Source organism: Bos grunniens, chromosome 14, assembly GCF_055505025.1.
Source record: "Bos grunniens cultivar Pamir isolate PY7600 chromosome 14, Bosgru_T2T1.0, whole genome shotgun sequence".
NCBI lineage: Eukaryota > Metazoa > Chordata > Mammalia > Artiodactyla > Bovidae > Bos > Bos grunniens.
The window spans coordinates 74550977-74574784 of NC_141178.1; the positions used below are offsets into that span (position 1 = coordinate 74550977).

General features: G+C 48.4%; 1 protein-coding gene across 5 annotated transcripts in view; it reads right to left on the reverse strand.

Moving 5' to 3' along the window:
* KCNQ3 (potassium voltage-gated channel subfamily Q member 3) overlaps positions 1 to 23808 on the reverse strand; it is a 291454-nt gene that overhangs the window by 16917 nt on the left and 250729 nt on the right. For 3 of the 5 annotated variants that reach the window (XM_086337371.1, XM_086337374.1, XM_086337373.1), the window contains 6 exons: positions 21538 to 21710; positions 15292 to 15447; positions 13932 to 14042; positions 12002 to 12097; positions 10498 to 10592; positions 4396 to 4422 (listed from right to left, as the gene is read on the reverse strand). In XM_086337371.1, coding sequence (XP_086193497.1) covers positions 4396 to 4422; positions 10498 to 10592; positions 12002 to 12097; positions 13932 to 14042; positions 15292 to 15447; positions 21538 to 21710 — 658 coding nt within the window. The remainder of the gene's footprint in view (positions 1 to 4395; positions 4423 to 10497; positions 10593 to 12001; positions 12098 to 13931; positions 14043 to 15291; positions 15448 to 21537; positions 21711 to 23808) is intronic. The other 2 variants (XM_086337372.1, XM_086337375.1) reach the window with 1 other exon arrangement.

Sequence of the window (23808 nt, forward strand, 5' to 3'; positions counted from 1 at the left end):
ACACACACACACACACACACTTCATACAAGACTGTGGCATGAAGTGGATTTTAGTAAATGGTAAGGATCTGCCTCACAGCTCAAATAACTTAAATTGAGTATCATTATTAAAGTACTTTTGGAAGTTGGAATATAAAAATATAAATTTTGGTTTGTGTTTGCTGAAGAAACACTGGAAAGATACCTAAAAATGAAAAAGAAATTATTTATGGGGAGTGGACAGTGGAATAGGGTGGAGAGGGACAGAAGTTGTACTAAGACATTTCATGGTTTGCCTCTATATTATTATTATTTATTAAACTGTGTTTTTCATTTTATCTTGGTCATGCTGCATGGCATGTGGGATATTAGTTCTCCAACTAAGGATGGAACCCAGGTCCCATGCATTGGAAGTCAACGTGAAGGTCGCTCATGTCCAACTCTTTGTGACCCCATGGACTACACAGTCCATGGAATTCTCCAGGCCAGAATACTGGAGTGGGTAGCCTTTCCCTTCTCCAGGGGATCTTCCTAACCCAGGGACCGAACCCAGGTCTCCCACATTGCAGGCGGATTCTTCACCAACTGAGCCACAAGGGAAGCCCAAGAATACTGGAGTGGGTATCCTATCCCTTCTGCAGGGGATCTTCCCAACCCAGGAATTGAACTGGGGTTTCCCACATTGAGGGAGGATTCTTTATCAACTGAGCTACATGGGAAGCCATTGGAAGCATGGAGTCTTAATCGCTGGACTGGCAGGGAAGTCCCTACTTCTACAATACTTTGACTTATGAACCATGTACATGTTTTTTAAAGAAAACTTAAATTTAAAAATTAAAAAGTTATTTAGATTCTCTCCATCAGGAAAAATTCTCAGTGGTTATACCATCCAGCCAGGTTCTGAATCCTCTCTCTTCCCATTTCTCCTCCTTATATACTCCTTCCAGCGTTGAGTCCTTTTCTGCTCCAGTCTAGATTTTTCTCATTTTCAATTCAATTAAAATCTCTTTTGTCTCTACTTTCAAGCTTAGCTCTGGGTCCATTTTTTTGCACATTAAAACTCACAAAAGTGTTCATATGAACAAAAGACAAACAGAATCCTAGGAGTGGTACTTTTAAATGCAAATCCTGCCCCTCCCATCAAGGGTACAAAAATAAGATGAGGTCGTGGGGATGTGGTGTCATGGAAGCTGTGATACCACAGAGAACTTGAAGATAGACAACCTAATAGGTGAAGTTAAAGAATACCAAAGGCAAACAGTACTTAGTAAACAGCTTTGCTTGGGACCAACTTGACTACATTCTCTAGCTTCCTCATGCCATCTTTGTTGGGCATGTGTGTCCTGGATAAACTAACAAAGATTAAAAAAACAAAAGAACACAAGTTGAGTTTGGGACATGTCACTTTCAGGAAAACGGAGAGGCACCCTGTCAAGTAAATAATTGGGGACCTTGTCTTTCTTGTTTATAGCCATATTCCCTAAAAGGGTTTCTGGTACACAGGAGGTCTTAATAAATATTCATTGAATAAGCAGATGGATGGGTGAACAGATGGATGGATGATGGATGGATGGACGGATGGATGGATGATGGATGGTTGATGGATGATAGATGATGGATAGATGCATGATGGATTGTGAGTGATAGATGGGTGGAATGGACAGATGGACAGATGATGAATGGATGGAGATTTCAGATGAGTGATGGATAAACCAAGAGTACAGTTGCATTGCAGGCAAGAGAAAAGTCTTTTGAAGAAGTGGTCAATCTGTTTTGTTCTGTTTGTTGTGAGCTCAATGAACACAGGCTTGTAATCTGCATAGAGCAAGTCAATTCCACCTACAAGGGCTTAAAATCTTTATTTTGTCTCTTATTTTTTCATTATTTCTTCCTTCCATCTTTAGACATGGGAGAAGGGGGCCCTACACAAGGGCAGTGGCCCCCCTTTAGAAGGCGCCTCTGGCACTACGGGCTATCCTGAGAAAGGCAGAGAAGGCAACTGTCAGTTCTATAAATAACTGTCATCATTCATGTGCCAAATCTTTGCGGCTTTGATACCTTGTTTTCTCTCCGAGCGGGGGGGAGAACTGTGAACGAAAGTTTATCTCGCCTGTGCTCTTTTTTCATAAAAACGAGAAGTCTTAATTGGGAATTAGATGACAATGAAAGTGGAGTGGCCTGGAACTTGACGGGCCTTCTACAGATGGCATTATGATTTCAGATTTTCAATCATGGGAGAAGCATGCCCAGCAATGTGGCAAAAAGCATCTATCTGAGCCCCAAATAAACCGAAGTTCCTAGTCTAGGGTGCAACAATATTCCACACGTATGTTCCAGTCTGGCTGAATTCTATTCGTGTCTGCATAGGAAAGGCAGTAATGGTAGATTGAATAATTCACTTGTAGTGAGTAATTCACCTGCATGATCTGAAACCCTGTTGATCACAAGAGGGGAGGGAGCAGGGAGCCCTGTTGAAGAGTCTTAAGGTTGTATAACTCCTGGTTGCTCGTGAGTTTTGGAACTTGGGGTGAGCCTGTCCTCTTGAAAAAGTATCTAGAAGAGGATCGCTGAGCTATCTTCCTGCTCTGCCTCTGAGACACAAAATGGCTGCAAGTTCTCTAGCAAATGCACCCTGACTCTGTCAGCTGTCCAGCCCCCTCCTCTACACCCAAATACCCACTACAGTCCAGACTGGTTCCAGGCAAGAAATACTCCTTCCATTTGAAAACCTGCGTGAAGGAGGCAGAGTCCAAGCCGTGTCTGTGTCTGTGAGCAAGCTGGCGCTGTCTATAATCATTTCTTTCATGTGGGATTATGTGTGTGATGAGGCATCGTGGGCCCCATTGAAGGCCACTTGATCCAGATTCCCAAGGGTCACTGTCCTCAAGTGGCTCCCATACAAGTTGGTCTGAGGTGCTACCACCACTTCTGCCCAAATTCTGTCAGCTCTGAAGATTGAGCTGGTGTCCAGGAGATGGACTGAGAGGCCTTACAAGTAGTTTGCCACAATAACAGTTTCAATACATATTTTAAAAATATACTATGCATATTTACATTTATCATTATTTCTGTTTTATAAATACAGAATAGCTGTATTCCATACAGCTTTCCATAGCTGCAGGTTCTGCATTCACAGATTCAACCAAGTGTGGCTCAAGAACATTTGGGAAAAAATTCCAGAAAGTTTCAAAGTGCAAAAGTTGAATTTGCCACACTTGGGCAACTCTTTACATAGCATTTACATTGTTTTTACTATTGATAGAGTGCTTGCACTAACTAATCTGGAGATGATTTAAGTACACAGGAGGATTCATATAAAGTGTTAGTTGCTCAGCTGTATCCGACTCTTTGCAACCCCATGGACTGTAGCCCGCCAAGCTCCTCTGTCCATGGGATTCTCTAGGCAAGAATACTGGAGTGGGTTGCACGTAAAGATTATATGCAAATATTGTGGCTTCTGATACAAGGCACTTGGGCATCCATGGATTTTGGTATCCACAGAGGGGTCCTGGAATAAATCCCTTGCAGATACCAAGGGATGACATGTATGCAAACAGTTCAACTGTTTCCAAGAGGTGGTCTTTCTTTATAACTTCCAGTAGGAGCCATAGCTCCTCTGATATTGTGACATGTTTTTGAAAAGGAACCAGAAAGAAGACGGCTGAGCTCCCTCTGTCTCTGCCGCAGCCTGTGGTGAGCATGGTTTACTGGGGATTGTGAATTACAGTTGTGATTTACTTTTTGAGGGCTTCCCTGGTGGCTCAGATAGTAAAGAATCTGCATGCAATGAAGGGGACTCAGGTTCGATTCCTGGGTCAGGAAGATCCCCTGGAGAAGGGAATGGCTACCCACTCCATTCCTGGAGAGTTCCAGGACAGAGGAGCCTCGAGGGCTACAATCCATGGGGTCACAAAGAATCAGGCATGACGGAAAGACTAACACTTTCACACTTTTTGAGCCCAAGAAGCAAATGAAGCAAGTTATAGTGGAAATAATGTGGTCTGAATATTCAGACCTGAGTTCGAATTTTGGTCTTACTACTCAGTAGCTGTGTGACTCAGGAGGTGAGTAACTCAACCTCTCTAACACCCAACCTCCTCAACCCATAAATGAAAGCATGAGAGTCGATTTTTCACTGGTGACGTGAGGACCATGTGAGACCACACATGTAGGACTCCAGGCACTGCCCAGAGGAGAAACACCCAAAAGGTGGCTACCGCTATGATCACAATTAAGTTGTTCTTGAGCAAATTTACATGAAATTGGCAGAGGAAAATGGTGTCCAGCAACTGCAGCGAACCCCAGAACTCTATCTCATGACCAGCACAACTGCCCAGGGGCCCCAGGCCGTACACAACTGGACCCTCTGTCCCGACACAGTGATGGGAAGAAGAGGATTCATGATCACAAACGTACCTGGCTGCTGGATCCAGCTGTTCTTTCCTATGAGGAGAAAAAAATAAAGCATAAATTACATGCAACTGCTTCTCCTCTCCCCAAAATCTGTTTGCAAGCTTCCTTTGCTGAAGATGCAGGAGCAAGGCAAAATGGGACATATAGAGGGGGACCCATGAATGAGTTGGGGTTCCCCAGGCAGACCCTAGACCCCTCCTGCAACCTAACGGGCCTGGTTCTGAATTCCAAGATCCCTCTCAGCCATTCATTCATTTATTCCAGAGTTCCTCATCCTCGGGCCCACGGACTGGTACCTCCTGTCAAATGAGTGGTGGCATTAGATTAAAAATAAAGTGCGCGAAAAATATAATGTGCTTAAATCATTCTGAAACCACCCCCACCCCACCACCCAGTCTGGGGAAAAATTGTCTTCCACGTAACTTGTCCCTGGTGCCCAAAAGGATGGGGACTACTGATTTATTCATCCAAAAATGGTTCCTGAGCACCTACTCTGTGCCACACCTTGTGCTGGGTTTAGGTGACCTGTTAGGTGGTGGGGACAGATCAGGGAACCAAGGATTAAATGAGATAGTACATATAAAGGGCTTCCCAGGTGGTGCTAGTGGTAAAGCACCTGCCTCCAATGAAGGAGACCTAAGAGACCAATTCCTGGGTTGGGAAGATCCCCTGGAGGAGGGCATGGCAACACACTCCAGTACCTTGCCTGGAGAATTCCATGGGCAGAGAAGCCTGGCGGGCTACAGTCCATGGGGTCTCAAAGAATTGGACACGACTGAAGCGACTTAGCATGTGCACACGTGCACACAGCACTTATGAAAACGGGTCTAACGTTATTCAGCCCTAGAGAAAGAGTACTGCATATTGTCCTTCTTCTCCATTTCTAAGAACTCCAATAATCTTGACCCTGCTCATAAAAAAACAAGTTCTGTTTATACAGTAAATTAACTGAGTCTTTTTGGTCAGGCAACTGCTGTTTCTTGGGCCTTTGTTTCATCTCCATTTTTGTCTATCTAATGATTCCAGAGCTGCAACGACAGACACTAATCACAGATGGTCATTGAAATTAAAATGAAAGAAGATGAAAAATTCTGTTTCTTGGTTGCACTAGCCATAGATACTAGACAGCCACCTGTGATAAGTAGTTACCATGTAGGGCAGTGCAGCTACAGACAATTCTGTTATTGATATCACTTTTAGGGAACTGATAAGTGTGCATGGATTTTTTCGTTATTGTTGACGGTAAACAACATCCGATTTTTAACATCTGCCCACTTCTCTGCTTGTACATGAGAATGTGTAACTTACTTTCTGCCCCCCTCCTACTCCCCAGATTCTTCCTGTACCTTAGCCTCCCAGCACCCACTTCTACTGGAACTTCCCTGGTGGCTCAGACGGTAAAGCATCTGTCTACAATGCAGGAGACCCGGGTTTCATCCCTGGATGGGGAAGATCCCCTGGAGAAGGAAATGGCAACCCACACCAGTACTTCTGCCTAGAAAATACCATGGACGGAGGAGCTTGGTAGGCTGCAGTCCATGGGGTCGCTACGAGTCAGACACGACTGAGCGACTTCACTTCACTTCATTTCTACTAGGTCTACCATTATCTGGGCTAAGTTGCTTCAGTTGTGTCTGACTCTTTGCAACCCTATGGACTGCAGCCCTCCAGGCTCTTCTGTCCATGGGATACTCCAGGCAAAAATACTGGAGTGGGTTGCCATGCCCTCCTCCAGGGGATCTTCCTGACCCAGAGATTGAACCCAGAGTCTCTTACATCTCCTGCACTGGCAGGCGGGTTCTTTACCCCTAGCACCACCTGGGAAGCCTCCGTCTCCATAGGCCAGCAAATCAGAAGACCTGGGTTTGGTCTCTCCTGTGCCCAGCATCATGTGTGACCTTGAGCAAGTTCCTGAGCTGGAGGCTTCTGTTTCTTCTTATCCAAAATTGGGGTTGGACTTCAAAGTCTCTAAGGTTCTTTGAAATTCAAAAGTAATGAGTATATAATTCTAAGTAATCATAAAAACAAAACAAAAAAGGCATACCATCATTCATCACTGGTAGCCCAAAACATACAAATATATACATACACATATCAATATGTACTTGTGTGTATACATACACACATATTCTTGCAAAGTAACAAAGAACTACACTTGCTGGAAATGGATATGACACTACTTTTAGAAATGGGCTACATAACTGCATCCTTCAAGATCTTTTGGAGGATCACAAAATCACGCAGCCACCGTGGAAAACAGTCTGACGACTTCTCAAAAAGTCAATATAGAGTTAGCTATTCCACTCCTAGGTATACATCCAACAGAACTGAAAACACATATCCACAAACCGGTACTTGAATGTTCATGGGGGTATAACAGCCCAAAAGTAGAAACAGCACAAGTGTGTATCAGCTGATGAATGGATAAATAAAATGGGGTCAATATTGTGAAATATTATTCCATAAAAGCAATAAAGTTCTGATACACAAGACAACATAGACGAAACTTGAAAATATTATGCTAGGTAAAAGAAATCATAACATTTTATTTATTTATTATATTTATTTATTTGGCCATGGCATGTGGGTTCTAGTTCCCTGACCAGGGATCGAACTCAGGCCCACTGTATTAGGAGCACAGAATCTAGCCACTGGACCACCAGAGAAGTCCCAAGATTTTATTTTTTATATGAAATATCCAGAATAGGCAGAATAGAGTGAGAAAATAAATGAGTGGTTACAGGAGCTGCAGTAAAAGAGGGAACCAGGGGTGACTGCTAAAGGGCACTGGGTTTCTTTTGGGGGATAATGAAAATGTCCAGGAATTAGACTGTGGTGACCAATACCCAACTTTGTGAATATGTTTTGAAACCCACCGAGCTGTTACTTTAAATGGGTATCTTTTATGGTATGTGAAATCCTTTTGTAGTATATGAAGTCTATTTCAATAAAGTCTTTTTAAAAATAAATCAAATAAAAAACCTTTAGGAAGCAGGTGAAGACATACCAGTGTACCATCAGCTACTTTTTATTTTGCTGTGAAACCTATGGAATGGGTTGGAATATGGGGAACATTCTTTTCTCAAGGGACTGCCTTGTTTCAGAATGGTTGCCAAGTGAATTCTCTAGTGGCTTTATACTTTTGTCCTTGAAAAAAAGAAAGAAATGTTCCCTCCTAGTCTAAAAGCCATTCCCATATCACAGCAGCTGTCTACAGCACAAAGTATTCCTCCGAGTCTCTGACAGCTAGGACAATGCCTTATTTATAATAAATCAACCCAAAAGAATGGGCCTATTGCCAAGACCACGGGATGCAAAGCAAACAGAAATCATCTTGATTCAGCGTTCAGTGTGGTTCACAAGCTCTGGTTTTGGAGTTCAAGGTCAATCTGTTCTCTTCAGGAGAAGCGACTGGCCCATTCTAAGACTCTTGCTCTCCTAAGGAATTTTGATACTACCCCAAACTCGAAATGATTATAGCTACAATAGGAATCTGCCTGCAATGTTGGAGACTCAAATTCGATCCCTGGGTCAGGAAGATCCCCTGGAGAAGGGAATGGCTACCCACCCCAGAATACTACCCAAGAATACTCCAGTATTCTTGCCTGGAGAATTCCCTGGACAGAGGAGCCTGGTGGGCTACAGTCCATGGAGTCGCAAAGAGCTGGACATGACTGACCAATTCATACACACACAGAATAGAATTCTAGAATCAGAAGGAATCATAGAAAGCATCTTCAGGGCGCATACCTGCATGCTAAGTTGTGTCCGACTCTTTGTGGCCCCGTGGACTGTGGCCTGCCAAGCTCCTCTGTCCATGGGATTCTCCTGGCAAGAATACTGGAGCAGGTTGCCATGCCCTTCTTTAAGGGACCTTCCCGGCCCAGGGATCAAATCTGTCTCTTTTCTGTCCCCTGCATTGGCAGGCAGGTCCTGTACCACTAGCGCCACCTGGGAAGCCCATCTTCAGGGTAAGTAAATCTAATTACAAGTAAGAACATAAAGTAAACCCAACTCTACCATTCCACTATGGAATCTTGTTTTCTCTCATCTCCTTAGCTCTACAATTCATCACTCCTTGAATTTCTTTGTCTCTGCTTATTCCCTTTCAGGTCCTCTCTCCATTCTCTCTTCTTATTGCTATTACCTTCCTGTAAGCCCTCATTTCCTCTTCCCTTGAATCCTGCAATCATTTGTTAGCTGATCTCCTGATCCTGGGCCTGTCCAATCCGTCCTCCACATCCCTTCTCGTCTTTTTCCTGAAACACATATCTGATCATGTCATTCTCTGCCTTCAGTGGCTTCTCTTCCCTTTCCGGATCAAGGTGAGAGTCCTTCATGAGTCATGTGTGACCTTCATGGTCTGGCCCAACCTTAGCATATACAAGGAGCTCAAAAATACTGCTAGGCTGAATGCCTGGACTAGAAGGTGCCATGTACCACTAGACCCTCTTGGGACAGCACCATAGCCCCTGAGCTGGGGGAGGGAAGCATGGCCCTGAGGTTCTGGGGCCCTGTGGGTCACGGTCAGGTTTTGGATCCTCTTCTCTTTGTCATGGTTACCCACTGGAAGGTTTTATGCTGGGGAAATGAGTCAATAGACCTCGATGTCCTCAGTGTCCTTAAATCTTCACCGCAATCTGGTGATGGAGGTGGAGGGAATACTGAGGCCGAGTTCAGAGACTGGTCACAAGTCCCATAATGAGAGTAAAGGGAGGTGGGAGGGAGTCACTAGTCCAGCACTGGGTCATGTCATGGTCTGTGAACCCAGACGTATGGCAGAAACATGCTGCAGAGCGGGGGGGTTCCCACTCCAGGTATGAGTCTGAGCGTCCCTCTACTTCTCCTACCAGCTCAAGGGTCCTAGCGGTCCAGCCTTCCATTCACACACTTAAAACTCTGAGCTCAGGATCTAAAACCTGGCAAGGTGCAGTCTGTTTCAGAAACCCAAGTAGTGACCACAGGCTTGGAGGACCTAGATGTGGCTGATATTGGCCAAAATGACCAAAGTTTCTAAGGTCCAATTGGCTCATTTGCAAAAGGAGCCTGGTGACACCAACCACCCAGCCTGTCTCCAAGGGCTCCTGTGTTAAAATCACCAGGGATGCCTGTTTGAGAGGCTTCAACTATTCCAATGCCATTAAAACTTGTTGAGGGCTTCCCTGGTGGCTCAGCGGTAAAAAAATCTGCTTGCAATGTGGGAGACACAGGAGACCTGGGTTCGATCCCTGGGTCGGGGAGACCCCCTGGAGGAGGAAGTGGCAACCCACTCTAGTATTCTTGCCAGGAAAATCCCTTGGACAGAGGAGCCTGGTGGGCTACAGTCCATGGGATCACAAAGAGTCAGACACGACTGATGCGACTAAGCACACAGCACAAAACCGCTGAAGGATGCAGGATCCGCATGTCCACATCCCCCACTGATTATAACCCATCTTAACATCTGAGAACCTCTGACTTATTTCACAGGGTGCCTGTGAGTATTAAATCAACGTCAACTTGTATTCCAGGAGCATACTGGATGTCCATAAATATTCATTTCCCTTCCCTTTTCATAGGCGCTGGCCATTGGAAATGGAATGTAATTTTTTTTCCCTGAAGACTCTCATTTAATTTCTCACTTCTGAGAATACAAAACATCTCTGGGCCCCCAGAGGACTCCCCCAGATGCTTCTTCCCCCGCCCTTTTCTGGTCTGAGGGTGAAAGGCACGACTATCCTGGCCTCCAGGATGGCCAGGGTAGCCCATTGCACCCACTCCTCACTTCCTCAGCCACTGACCCTGCTCCAACATTGACCGGACCTTCTTTCAGCCACTCCACACTGGAAACCCTGGGCAACATCCTGAGGTCATCTGGGGAGCCTCAAAAAATACTGGGCTGCACCCCCGTACCTGCCTCCTCCCCTTGGGATTATGATTTAATCAGCCTGGGGATGGTCTGGGCATTGGGATATTTTAAGCTCTAATGAGTCTAACATGAGGCCCAGACAGAACCACCGCCCTCCAGGATGTCTTCCAGGAACCATGAAGGCCACAAGCACACATACAGACCCACGGAGAGGGTGGTGAGTCATGCCCTGAGCGTTCAGCTGAGTGGCCACTTGCCTGAAGAACGGAAAAGAGACGACTGATTCATAGAACCTCCACGTCGCCACGAGATCAATCCTGTTGGGGTTGGTAGCATAGTACCTCCAGGCGGCCTGGGGAGGAGATACGAGGGGTGGGAATGAGCTGGTGTCACCCAGAAGGTCACTCAGAATCCCACAACTTTGAAACAGTCAGCCCTGGACACCTCAGGGTTCAGTGCACACTGAGGTCATACCCAGGGAAGCCAGATTCTTGGCCTTTTGCAGCTCCTATGGGAAGAAAAACCTCCTTGACCTTATCATCTCAGATGGAGAAAATCGACGTAGTAGCGGGTAGGGTAGAGAAGTGAATTACCGTGGAGAGGGGAATCTGGGTTTAAGAGCCCTGAAAGGAGCAGGGATTCCTGCTGTTGCACGATTCCTTGAGATTTCTCAAGAAGGTGGGAAGACAAACAGTCTTTTGTGCCACTTCTGGGTGCAAAAGACAGTCTGGCAGGTAAGGTTTTGATTCTAACGCACTAGATCTTCTGTATACTGTGATGGTTTGGGGGCGGGGAGGATAACAGGGCAGACTCTTGGAGACCAGAACTGCCTTAGAAACTACAAGCTGCAAGATAACACCGTGCACCATCCTGCATCAGCCCCGCAGGGACACTCACTACAACTGGAGGCAGTGTCATGGGAGGCCATGCGGACGGTCTGTCCCAGGCAGCCAGCCAGAGCCAGAACACTCTCCCTTCCTGTGCTCTCTGCTCCCAGCAGCCTGTAAAACCACGAAGCAAGAACTCTCTCTGAAGGAGAAGAGGGAGCACTCTGCCCCTCCTGTCATCTCTCACTATTGTCCCAGCTCCCAGCCCAGGAGACTGCACCCGCACGCTGGCCGTCTGCTGGGTGGGGGTAAACGGTGAACTGGTTGGCACTGTGCACACGCGGGCATCTCTCCCTCTCTGGACTTATCAGCTCTCTATCACGAGCAGAGGTAAGGGCCCACATCTCCTTGCAGCGGGTTGGCCACGCACCTGTGCTCTAGGCTGACTCTTCCTTGTGGGTTCCCCGTTCAAGACTGGTGAGAATAGAAGGGGAGAAAAGCTAGTGTGGACCCAAGTCCAGGCCAAGTTCTCCACCCGTCAGGGGTGAAGCAGCTGGTGGGCGGGCGCCTGTCTAAGTCCTGTGTCTAGTCTTTGACTGGCTTAGAACTTGGATGGGAGAGTGATGGGATGGTCACTTTCAGGACACACAGAGTGACTAGTCATAGAGATAAACCATAGCAACACCCAGAGTTGTGGCAAGCAGGCTTGGTCCTGGGTCTATCCCAGATCACGGTATGCCCACTCCTTTAGAATCATACGGATGTGCGTGCACGCACACACACACACACAGACACATGCACACACATACACACAGACATAGACAGACACAGACACACACACATACACATAGACACACACACACACAGACATAGTCACACACAGACACATGCCCAGATGCGTGGCCCCGTCCAGTTCAGCCCCAGGCAGACAGACCTGGATGAGCTCAGCAGCGGGCTTCCTCCTTTTCTCAAAGTGCTTCTGGCGGTGCTGTTCCTGCACCTTGAGCGCTAGCCCGGACCCCAGGATGCCCTGAAGGGAGAGGTCAGGCCCTGAGGTCAGCTCCCCCAAGCCTGTCCTGGAGCCCCACCCCGACTCTCAGGCCCCAGTGATGACACCGAGCGAAGGGGAGAAGAAAAGATCCCTTCTTCGTTTTCCAGGTAGTGGGGGCCGGGTTAAGTGGGGCCTGGAAGTCAGTGTTCAATCCCCGACTCTGCCACTCCCAGCAGGGAGGCCCTGGCCAGCCTCTTCTCTGCTGCATCTCAGGTTCTTCCACAGGGAAGTCAGATAGCAGCACCCACCTCACAGTTATGTGAGGAAAAAATGAGATGACGTAAGAGGGACTGCCTAGTAAGGAGTAGGAGGCGCAACAGATTCCCAGTTAATATTAATGGAATTTAAAAAATATTTCAGTTGCCTGAATTGTCACGTGAGACTTTTACTTTGGCTGGCATTTCTCCGAATTGTGATCTGTTTTGATTTCTAGGTCAAACTCTCACGTGAGGGGGGTGGGGTGGGGGGGGCACACCCCTTTCAAGTTGAGAGACCATGTCCCATGCCTACAGCCCCTTATCTTTTATAGATAAAGAAACTGAGAGTCAGAAAGGTCATCTTCCCAAGGTCAAACAGCTTAGGAAAAAACACTGGATGGCTGCGATGGACGAAGGGAGGGCTGCCATGGACAAAGAGCCTCAGTATCAAAAGGATGGGAGATGAAGGGCAAGGAAGAGGGGTTGTTACACCGGAAAGTTCTTTGCAAGCTTTGTGATTAAGAGCCACGCTTGAAGGAGCAGGCCTGGCTCTACAACCCAATAGCCCTGTGACTATGGAAACCTAACTGACCCAGTGAAGCCTGTCTCCTCATCTGGAAAATGGGGAGAAATGCACACCAAACTCCAAATGTTTTTACAAAGATTAAATGAGACAGTGTAGGGGAAGCACGTGGCGTGAATCTAGTTCACAGCAAGTTCAACAATGCTGTATATTATTACTGTTGTTATGACGCCGATGGGCACTGGGCTTTGGGGAAGTTATTCTACCAGGGATCAAGAGTTTGAGGGAAATGCATTTTTTTACACAAACTAGAAGATGACAGGGCAGAGAAGGGAACTCACAAATATAAAGGGCTCGCTATGTGCACGGAATATGGGGTGAAAGACATAATCAAACCCCCACGGGGCTCACAGTCTCCCGGGGAAGCAGATTTGGAATCTGAAATCCCAGGTGGACTCAGAAATGCTTTTACAGAGCGATACCCAGAGGAGGGAGTGCTGAACTCAGCCTAAAGAAGGCAGCATTGAACTGGGTCTGGGGGATAAACAACATGTCCCTGTATAACACAGGGAACTATATCCAATATCCTGCGATAAGCCATAATAGAAAAGAATACTTTAAAAAACAATATGAGCTCAGCTTGGTGCTCTGTGATGACCTAGAAGGGCGGGATGGGAGGGAGGTCCAAGAAGGAGGGGATATATGTAAACATATGGCCAATTCACTTAGCTGTATAGCAGAAAGTAACGCAGCATTATAAAGCAATTATACCCCAACTTTTAAATAAAGAATGCCTATATGTAGATATGTCACTTCGCTATACAGCAGATGTTCACAATACTGTAAATCAACTATAGTTCAATAAATTTTTTTTTTAAAAGGAAACTGAGTCTTGAAAGAGGAGTAGGTGTTTGGGGGGATCACTCCTGGTAAAGAGAGCCACACAGCCTGTGGCAGAGACAGGACAGCTATTGAGTTGATGGGGCTGGAAATCAGGATACGAGAAGGTGGAAGATGAGTCTGGATGGCTGAGCTGGGGCCAGGCAGTGACAGATCCTGCCCATCATCGAGGGAGAACAGTAAGAGCACTCACGGCTGGCAGGGCAAAAAAGGAGACGCCGATTAAGGAAAAGGTGGCTGCGATCAGACGGCCTTCCCACGTTTTGGGCGTCTTGTCTCCGTAGCCAATGGTGGCCAGTGTGATCTGAAAAGAGAAGCATTTAGACACAGGGCTTCCCAGCGGGGAGGAGGTCAGTGATGTATCAGCCGAGCTTTACCCATAAGCCTTTGTACTGACTGCGGCACTGTCCCATTTAGAATAGCACTCCCGTGGGAGAGAAGGTGCTAATGACCAGCAATCTTATATAGGAGCCTTGAGACCACATCTGTTTCTAAGCTAAGGATTTCTTCCCTATAGTCAATCAGTCAACAGGTACTTCAAGAATTGCAAACATGTATATGTGCATATATATTCATGTGTATGTTTGCAAATGCATGACTTTGTATATAGCCATGATTCTGAATGTATGTGCTCTTGTGCATGTATTTATGTGTACTGTGTATATAGGTGTGCGTGTCTAATGTCTGGGCCCGTGTCTGTCCAGGTGTATATTGAATATTCCTCTGTGCATTTACACTTGTAGGTTATCAGCAAACGTCTACTTATGAACAGGGAAGGCAGGCTACGGGAGTAGTTAAGAGTGTGGCCTCTGGAACTCAAATGCTTGAGCTCAAATCCCAGGTTAAGCACTAACTTGGCTCAGAGAGCTTTGAATTAGTGACTCAACCCCTTCAAGCCTCAGGTTCTCCAATTTGAAAAAGTGAAAGTGTTATAGTAGCTCAGCCATGTCCAACTCCTTGCCATCCGATAGACTGTAGCCCGCCAGGCTCCTCTGTCCAAGGAATTCTCCAGGCAAGAATACTGGAGTGAGTAGCCATTCCCTTCTCCAGGGGATCTTCCCAACCCAGGGACTGAACCCCGGTCTCCTGCACTGCAGGTGGATTCTTTACTGTTTGAACCACCAGAGAGCTAATAATAGGAGTTATTTGCACTTAAAATGTGTTTATAAATGTAAAGTGCTTAAACAATGCTTTAATACCACATGCCCGATGAGGGTGGGGCCATGTGTCTCTAGGTGTGCTTGAGGGTCTGTGTATACACGTCTGCATCTGCCACTGAGTCTGCACAGCCCAGCCTGGCTAATGACAGGTAAGGTCCCTGAGTGACCGTGGGATGAGACTGATCAGAGCCCTGACTCCTAGGGAAAAGCCCTCCTTCCAAGGGCCCACCCTGCTGGGTACGTCTCCTGGGGGGGTTCCTAAATGGAGGTGCCCTCCTCTTCCCTGTGCTGAAGAATGCAACTGCCCAACCCCACATGTTCACATCATGCCCTCCACACCCTTCCCACCTTCCAACTGACCCCCACAGGGCAGCCTTCAAGGTGGTAACTCACCAGGCCCCACCACAGGGCATCTGCGTAGGTCTCAAATTCCTCTTTCATCTCTTCTCCTTGGGCATCCACCTCTGGCACATCTTTCTCAACCAGGTAGACGAGAAATGAAGACAGGATGAGCGTCAGGAACCCGATGTACCAGGCGGTGATGAGCTCCTGGGACAGCAAGCAGTGGACAGGGAAGGGGTCACTGCGTGGAGGCTGGGAGGAGGTTGCAGGCAGACACACTGGAGCTGGAGTGCAGGTTTACCAGCTCTGGGACACGGGCCAGTTACTCACCTTCTCTGATCCTCACCTCCCATCACTGGAAAATGGGGGTCATTGTTTTCATCATTAACAAAATGAGGGGATGGCTCTAGAAGGAGAGGGAGAGCTCTATGGTCACTTAATCACAGCTCAAGAGGCTTCATGGGGAGGCAAGAAGGCAGGAGGGATGGGTCGCTCCCTCGGAGACAAGGCTTGGGACTCAGGAGACCCTATTCTATGCAGGATTGGGCAGAACAACGATAAAGCTCTTTCCACTTGGAAAGTGGCAGACAGCGGGGGGGAATTATCCTGGCAGAGGGGACAGAGGTGTGGATGGGGGCCCAGCCCGGCCACTAACTGACTGTGTGACTCTGGGCAAATGACCTCTCCTCCCCAGCCTCAGTTTTTTCATTTTTAAAATGAAGGGACTGAACCACAGAGTTTCAAAAAGTGCCACAGATGCTTCAAATACAGATAGGCATTTTTTTTATAAGAAGTAACCGAAGAATTGATGCTTTTGAACTGTGGTGTTGGAGAAGACTCTTGAGAGTCCCTTGGACTGCAAGGAGATCCAACCAGTCCATTCTAAAGGAGATCGGCTCTGGGATTTCTTTGGAAGGAATGATGCTAAAGCTGAAACTCCAGTACTTTGGCCACCTCATGCGAAGAGTTGACTCATTGGAAAAGACCCTGATGCTGGGAAAGATTGGGAGCAGGAGGAGAAGGGGACAACAGAGGATGAGATGGCTGGATGGCATCACCGACTCGATGGACCTGAGTTTGAGTGAACTCCGGGAGTTGGTGATGGACAGGGAGGCCTGGCGTGCTGGGATTCATGGGGTTGCAAAGAGTCAGACACGACTGAGCGACTGAACTGAACTGAACTGAATCACATACCGATTTAAACCATGTTAGCATAAATTAAACATAAAACCATTATTTCGTGGGTATGATCGCATGATAGACTGGGGTATCCTCGAAAACAAGACAGAGCTGATGTAAAGAAAAAATGTTAAGAGTGGTAATGGTAAGGGTGGGACAGAGACATGACAAAGATGGGCAAACCACTGAAGTTTCAAACACCCTGACCATGATGATCCCTGAGGTGCTTCCTATCCTTCTCATTCTATTCCACCTCCAAGGGTTACCCTGGTAGGTTGGACAGATGAAAGTCAAGGTCATGGGCAAACACAGTCTGGAGATTAGGCCTGACGTTGCTGCTAAGTCATCACGGAGAATGAAGCCGTTCACATCGACAGAGTTCATCTATCCGACCGTCCGTGGCCAATCAGCGGGCCTCCTGGGTCCATCGTATCTCTCTGAGCCTTTGCTCACATGGGTCCTCTGTCCTCCGGGCCCCTCCCCGGGGGCCCAACACGAGAGCACTGGGGCACCTAAGACTCGTGTCATCTCCATTACGAGAGCTTTCTGGATGTTTGCTCCCCCAACTAGAGCGAGCTTTCATTTCCAGCTTTTTTTTTTCCCTTCTACGTCTTCACCATTTTCTAAACAGATGTTAGGTCTCTGTTATGCTCATTCGCTTATAGGTCTGACCTTTGCCACAGCATCAGGTGCCTGGTGCCCTCGTGTGAGTTCACAGCAGACAGAGGTTGGTTGAGATGCTGCAGGCAATCCATCAGCCCTTTCCCTCCGTGAGTGTCCACTCCACCGGGGTTTGAGAAGGAAAGGACGAAGTGGATGGTCCTTCCCTAGTCACGAACCTTTCACCCTGTTGAGTGTGATTCCAGCGTGACTACATTCTTTCATACTCTCTGCCTCCAAATGCTGAACCAGAGAAACAGCTGTCCGTGTGCGTATGGAAGTCCCGGCTGTGTGGGATGAAGAGCTGGCGCAGTGGTCAATGGGGAGGGAAATGAGTCCCCACTGTGCCTTGCAGTCCCTCAAAGGCCATTCAAGGTAATTCTGACTTGATGCAATGTTCGCCAGCCGCTCCGTGGCAGTGGCTGCCCCCCGACGTCCACAGGCTCCTGCACACACCTGAGCCCCCCAGCAGTCAAGTGGCAGCCGAGGGTCTGAGGTCCAGTCCGTGGAAATGATGGGAACTACTTCCTGTGTTAGGTCCATTCTAGAGGATGCTCGCAGGCCCCCTTCCCTTGCCTCAGTGACTCAAGGCTCATTTCCAAGACAAGCCAGGGCCACTCGACCCACATCAGACACAGTGTGCACGAGAAGACGCCCACATTTTTGTGTTAAGGCATGAAGACTCTTGAGAGTCCTTTGGACTGCAAGGAGATCCAACCAGTCCATTCTAAAGGAGATCAGTCCTGGGTGTTCATTGGAAGGACTGGTGCCAAAGCTGAAACTCCAATACTTTGGCCACCTCATGAGAAGAGTTGACTCATTGGAAAAGACCCTGATGCTGGGAAAGATTGGGAGCAGGAGGAGAAGGGGACGACAGAGGATGAGATGGCTGGATGGCATCACCGACTCGATGGACCTGAGTTTGAGTGAACTCCGGGAGTTGGTGATGGACAGGGAGGCCTGGCGTGCTGTGATTCATGGGGTCACAAAGAGTCGGACACGACTGAGCAACTGAACTGAACTGAACTGAACTGAACAGAGACTCCAGGGCTTATTTGTTCTGGAAGCAGAGTCTGGCCGATCCCAACTTTAGTAAGAGCATTAAAGTCCTACCCTGTGGGGCTCTCACTCTTCATCTCTGAGTTTCCAGGAGTGTCCAGCATGGAACTTGGCCCAGAGAACACTTTTTTTTGAATGAATGAATGAAGAAATGAAGTGGTGTTTGTTCACCAGGTTCAGAGAAGGAACAGGTCTAAGCTCCTGCAGTTAGTAAATGCTGGACTCAAATCCAGGTAAGCGCTTATACTTTCTGAATACACTGCCTGCTCTGGAAGTGAAGGCCAGGCCTGCAGCCACGCTGGAGCTCAGGGACAGTGAAAGGCTGAGGGCTCGTCCAGCCGGGACTGCTGGGGGAAAGATGGGGCACGGAGCTGGCCAAGCAGTTGCTCCGTCTGCCTTTGGTCTCCGGCTGCAGACCTGTGATTCTGTCCTGATTCCACCTGCTAAGCTGCAGGTGTGGGGTCCGGCAGCGTGGACCATCTTTTCTCAGGTATTCATGGCAAACATCCAACTGTCGTATATTCTAATCTGAAGGAACACAGGACGAGGGCCTTACCCAGCCATTTTCAGTCCTGATTTCCACCAGAGCCGTGAATCAGTTCAGCTGCATGGACACCAGCTTAGGTGTTGCTAACATGTCCTCTGATAACAGATAAAATAGGGACTTCCCTGGTGGTCTAGTGATTGAGATTCCATGCTTCCAATGCCGGGGGTGTGTGTTGGATCCCTGGTTGGGGAACTAGGGTCCCATACACCACGCGGCATGGCCAAATAGTAATAATAACAATAAAATAATAAAATAGTTCAGGTGAAGAAAGAAAGAAAGAAAAAAAAAGAGAAAACAAGAAAGAAAGAAAGAAAGAACTCTCTCTCAAAAAAAAAAAAAAAAAAAAAAAGCCCTATCTCCCTGAGCCTGTGGCCAGAAGTGGAGCAGACAGGGAATAAAACATGTATGGGAAGAAACTGCGTTTTCAGATGTGAGACTCTAAGTGTTTTAAATTAGTATTTCATTTTCTTTCTGTTATTTGTTTGTACTGTTTGGAATAATACATGCTACTACTAATGAGCACTAATTATTCACCAGGTACTGACATGTACCTTGGCTCACGTGAGCAGCCGGAAGTATTCACATTTTAACCACTGAGGAAGCTCTCATGAAAAGAGAGCAGCATTCTTAAAGTCTTACGGCTCGAAGGTGGCAGAGCTGCAATTTGCACTGAGCTGCTGTCTGACTCTTAAGCTTCTATTCATTCTACTATGAGATGCTGACATATCTGGGTGTGTACCTGAACGGGAGGAATCCAGGAGCTTTGCAGGAGCATTCTGGGCTTGCCCAGGTTGGGTGGCAGATAATGTTAAGATTTATAAGGAAAACTCTGAGCTCCTCAATGGCAACTCGGCCCGGGCTCCCTGCTTTCGGTGTAGTTCCCCAGAAGCAAAGTTTGAGATGGAGATTTAGGAGCATGTGAGGGCTGCCCTGGTGGCTCAGATGGTAAAGAATCCACCTGCCAGGAGATGCAGGTTCGATCCCTGTGTTAGGAAGATTCCTTGGAGAAGGAAATGGCAACCCACTCCAGTGTTCTTGTCTGGAGAATCCCATGGACAGAGGAGTCTGGCAGGCTAAAGTCAAAGAGGTCACAAAAGAGTCAGACATGAGTGAGTGACTAAACAACAAGCATGATGATTGAGGGAGGGTCTTGGAACAGAGGGAATGAGAGAAGCCGGACAGGGCAGAAGAAAGAGCTCAGTGAGGGTGTGCTCCATGCTGGAGCCTCCCTCAGCCTGATTCCACGGGAAGCTCTGCAGCATGAGCAGCCCCACAGGGCTGGATCCTGGTGTCAGTGAGTCACTGGCTGTGGGCCGCCCTGATGGGGGAGGCGGAAGCTAAGAACAATATAAGCTCCTGGGCCGGGCAGCTCTCCTGTGCTTTTCCAGGGAAGGGACAGCTGGGAACATTGGCAGCCAACTCTCAGAGCAGTTAAAGGGCTGAGCACATCCTCCCAGGAACGGGGGTCTGCTCCAGGTGCCAACCGTGTACACTGTACCCACCAAGATTGGCACAAGAAGATGCTCTCTTCTCAGTGAAGGCAGCTTTCACTTTATCCCCTAAAGCAGGGGTCCCCAAGCTCCAGGATCTAATGCCTGATGATCTGAGGTGGAGCTGATGATTTAATAATAATAGAAATAAAGCACAGGCTAAATGGTAATGCACTTGAATCCTCCCCAAACCACCCCCACTCCCGGTCCATAGAAAAATGGTCTTCCACAAAACTGGTCCCTGGTGCCAAAAAAGCTGGAGACTGCTGCTCTAAGGAACACACATCTCAGGAGCCCTTTGCTCTGATCTCTCCCGAACTGGCTTCTGAGTGTGTTGTGTTTTTTTCCTGCCACTCAAAGGTTTTCCTTCATTTCTCCAGGGTCCAGCCAAGGCAGGGATGTTAAAAGAAAGTGGTACCAAAGGTTTGGGCTAACCATAGGAGAGAAATGCAGAGCATGGCAGCTCCAGATACATTGGCCTCTTGGTCTTAGCTTCTCATCTGCCTTGTAGAGGCAAGAGCTACCACTAGCAAGCCACTGAACACAGGCTCTGAAGCCAGACAGCCTGGGCAGCTCACTTTCTCTTTCCGTATCTGCTTCCTTATCCCTGAACTGAGATAAGAACAGTGCTGATCCTGGGGTGAGCTAATCTGTATCAAATACCAAGTCCAGGCACTGTGCTTATGACTACATAATAACAACAGCAGCTGAGCCACCATATCTATGAACTGAGTGTATTCTAAGTCTTTTCACCCTACGAGGTGAGTGCATATCATTTCTGTTTTATAAACACAGGAGAGAAGACCCAGAGTGGTTACAGTGTGTGTCAGTGGCTCAGTCATGTCCGACTCTCTGCGACCCCATGGACTGCAGCCCGCCAGGCTCCTCTGTCCAGGGGATTCTCCAGGCACGAATACTGGAGTGGGTTGCCATTTTCCTTCTCCAGGGGATCTTCCTGACCCAGGAATTGAACCAGGATCTCCTGAAGTGCAGGCAGATTCTTTACCATCTGAGCTACCAGGGAAGCCTAGAGGGGTTACAGGAAGTCTCCAGAGTCACACCAATAGAGTCTGGATTCCAACCCACCTGGGTGACATCCTTCCACCCCACACTGCTTTGCATTAGGGGCCCCCGCATTATCATCCCTGTGTTTGGAAAGAGGAAAACTGCGGTCAAAGAGGGTTGAGTGATGTGGCCAGTGTTGTTTGAATCTGGTCTACCTGTGTCTGCGTTCCTCCTTCCCACCACCATCAGTGGTGGCAGGACCCCCCGGGGACACCGTCTGGGAGGGGATGCCGTGGACCGGATGGGGGTAGGAAGGAAGCAAGCGCGGTGGTCCAGCGGCTTCTCGGCGGCACTTACTTTGCTGTGGGCGCAGATGGCCGAGCCCAGGAGCTTCCAGGTGCCGCCCCTCCGGTCCATTCGCAGCATCCGAAGGATCTGCAGGAAGCGCAGGCTCCGCAGGGACGTGGCCAGGACGTTGCCCTGGTTTCCCACGGCAACCACAGGCACGGACGCGATCAGCACAAAGATGTCTGGAAAGAGGGTGGAGGGTGGCAGGGAAGAGGGGGGAAGGAGGTCAGGCCAGAGCGTGGGAGCCGTCACTGCGCTGTTGGCCACAGACGGGCAGGTGCCGTGTTAAATCGTGATACCCGTGGGATACGTGTTCTTCTGCGATGAGTGAGGAAACAGGAGCTCTGAGTGTGAACTCCTTTCCAGGGCCCTGCAGCCAGATGTGGCCGAGTTGGGATTGGATGCAGGACGCCAGCGCTCACTCCAATCCCAGGGAAGTGATGCTCCAAGACCCTCCAGCGGTGGTCCTTGGGGGGTCCCTCTCTGGCTGAGAGGGGATTGGGGCTGCCCAGGTGGTGGAGAGGTGGTCTGAAGCTCAGATGCTGTTTAACTGTGGGTTTCCCCTTTCCCTGGTGGCTTAGACGGTAAGGCATCTGCCTGCAATGCGGGAGACTGGGGTTCGATCCCTGGGTCGGGAAGATCCCCTGGAGCAGGGCATGGCAACCCACTCCAATATTCTTGCCTGGAAAAAGCCCATGGACAGAGGACACTGGCGGACTATAGTCCATGGGGTCACAAAGAGTCCGACACAACTGAGAGACTTCACTTTCACTTTCCCCTGCAAGCAAGCTTTGAGAGGGTCCTGGCTGCGGGTGACTGAAAGGGAGGTGAACTCGGGAAGCAGAAGGGAGGGGAGAGGGAGGCAGGGGAAAGGCCAGGGCAGAGGTCTTGTGGGGGCTGCTGCTGCTGCTGGAACCTCAGAGCTGTAGGCAGAACACCTCCCACCATCATCCCTCTGAAAGATGGGAGCTGGGGTCTCTGTCCACAGGCTCCCGCCCCCTGCTGGCCGAGGGCGTCATCAACATGCCCACACTTCCGAGCTGCACTGCCCAGTGACCTCTCTCAGTTTCAGAGAAGACCCTGGGGTAGGGTGCAGGAAAGCATGGGACCCGCCCCAGACATGGGGGGCTGCTGTCAGGAGGAGACCCAGAAATGTCCACCAGAGCTGCAAGCAGAGGCCAAGGGGGTGAGGCAGTTCTCAAAGGGCCAAGCTGGCTCCTGAAGGTAAACGGTCAAAGATGGAAGGAAGAGGGCCCTGGTCTCGTTCACATTCCCTTCAATGTTCTTCCCCCCAGCTCCAGGATCTATTATGTCCCCACTGCACTGCAGGGGACTAGCAAGCACAAAGGATCCCGTGATCCAGTAAATTAGAAAAAGAATCAATTAAACAGGTTTTACTACTGCAGGACTCTCAGGGCCTTTAATGTACTATTATGTCCTGGGGCTGTCACTTTTACCAATGAAGTCTAGCCTTTCTCAAAAGATGTCAACCACAGAACTGTTTAGTTGGTTTGTTTTTGCAAGGGCATCAGGGTACAAGGAAGACACTTGGAATGTTTATCCAATGGGCCAAGTCCAAGCTTCTGAAAACCCTCTGTGACCTGGCCCTAGGGAACCTTCTAGAAGCATGTGTGGTTTTCTGGGTTCACTGTGGTCTCTCACATCTCCGTACCTTTGTTTGTGCCGGCTACCCTGCTCGGATTAGGTTCCTAAATCCACACCAAGTATGTCTGCCCAAAAAAGCTGGCATCCTTTCGACCATGTGAAAGTGTCTCCCATATATGCCTAAACTCTGGGGAAAACTAGGGGTCAGACATCTGGATACCAGTATATCTATATCCTTGGTTGGGCTTCTCTGTCTGTGTAAAGATATCCACTTTTCAGGTTTGCAGAAAATAAAAAAAACCTAGACGCAGGGTAAATGTGACATGAGTCTATGACACTCTGACACTAGGGCAGCAAATCTCAGCCCAGAGAGACTCAGCCACAGTGACAGGGCAGGGTCTGAGGCTGTTTCAAATGAGGAGGACATGATGCACGTGCACAGGATAGCCACCCTCTGGTCAAACAGAGCAAAACAACTCTACCTATGAGGGCCACGTTATGGGAGAAGTTAGATGAGCAGAAGAGAAAATGCAGCAACATCAGGAAAGAAGCCAGCCAGGATGGTGGAGGCTGAGGGCCAGTCTCATCTCTCCAGAAGGGACAGGAGGAGAACAAAAGCTGGAGCTCCCTTATGATCCTAGAGTCGTGAGACTATTCTGCTGGAAACCCTCCTGT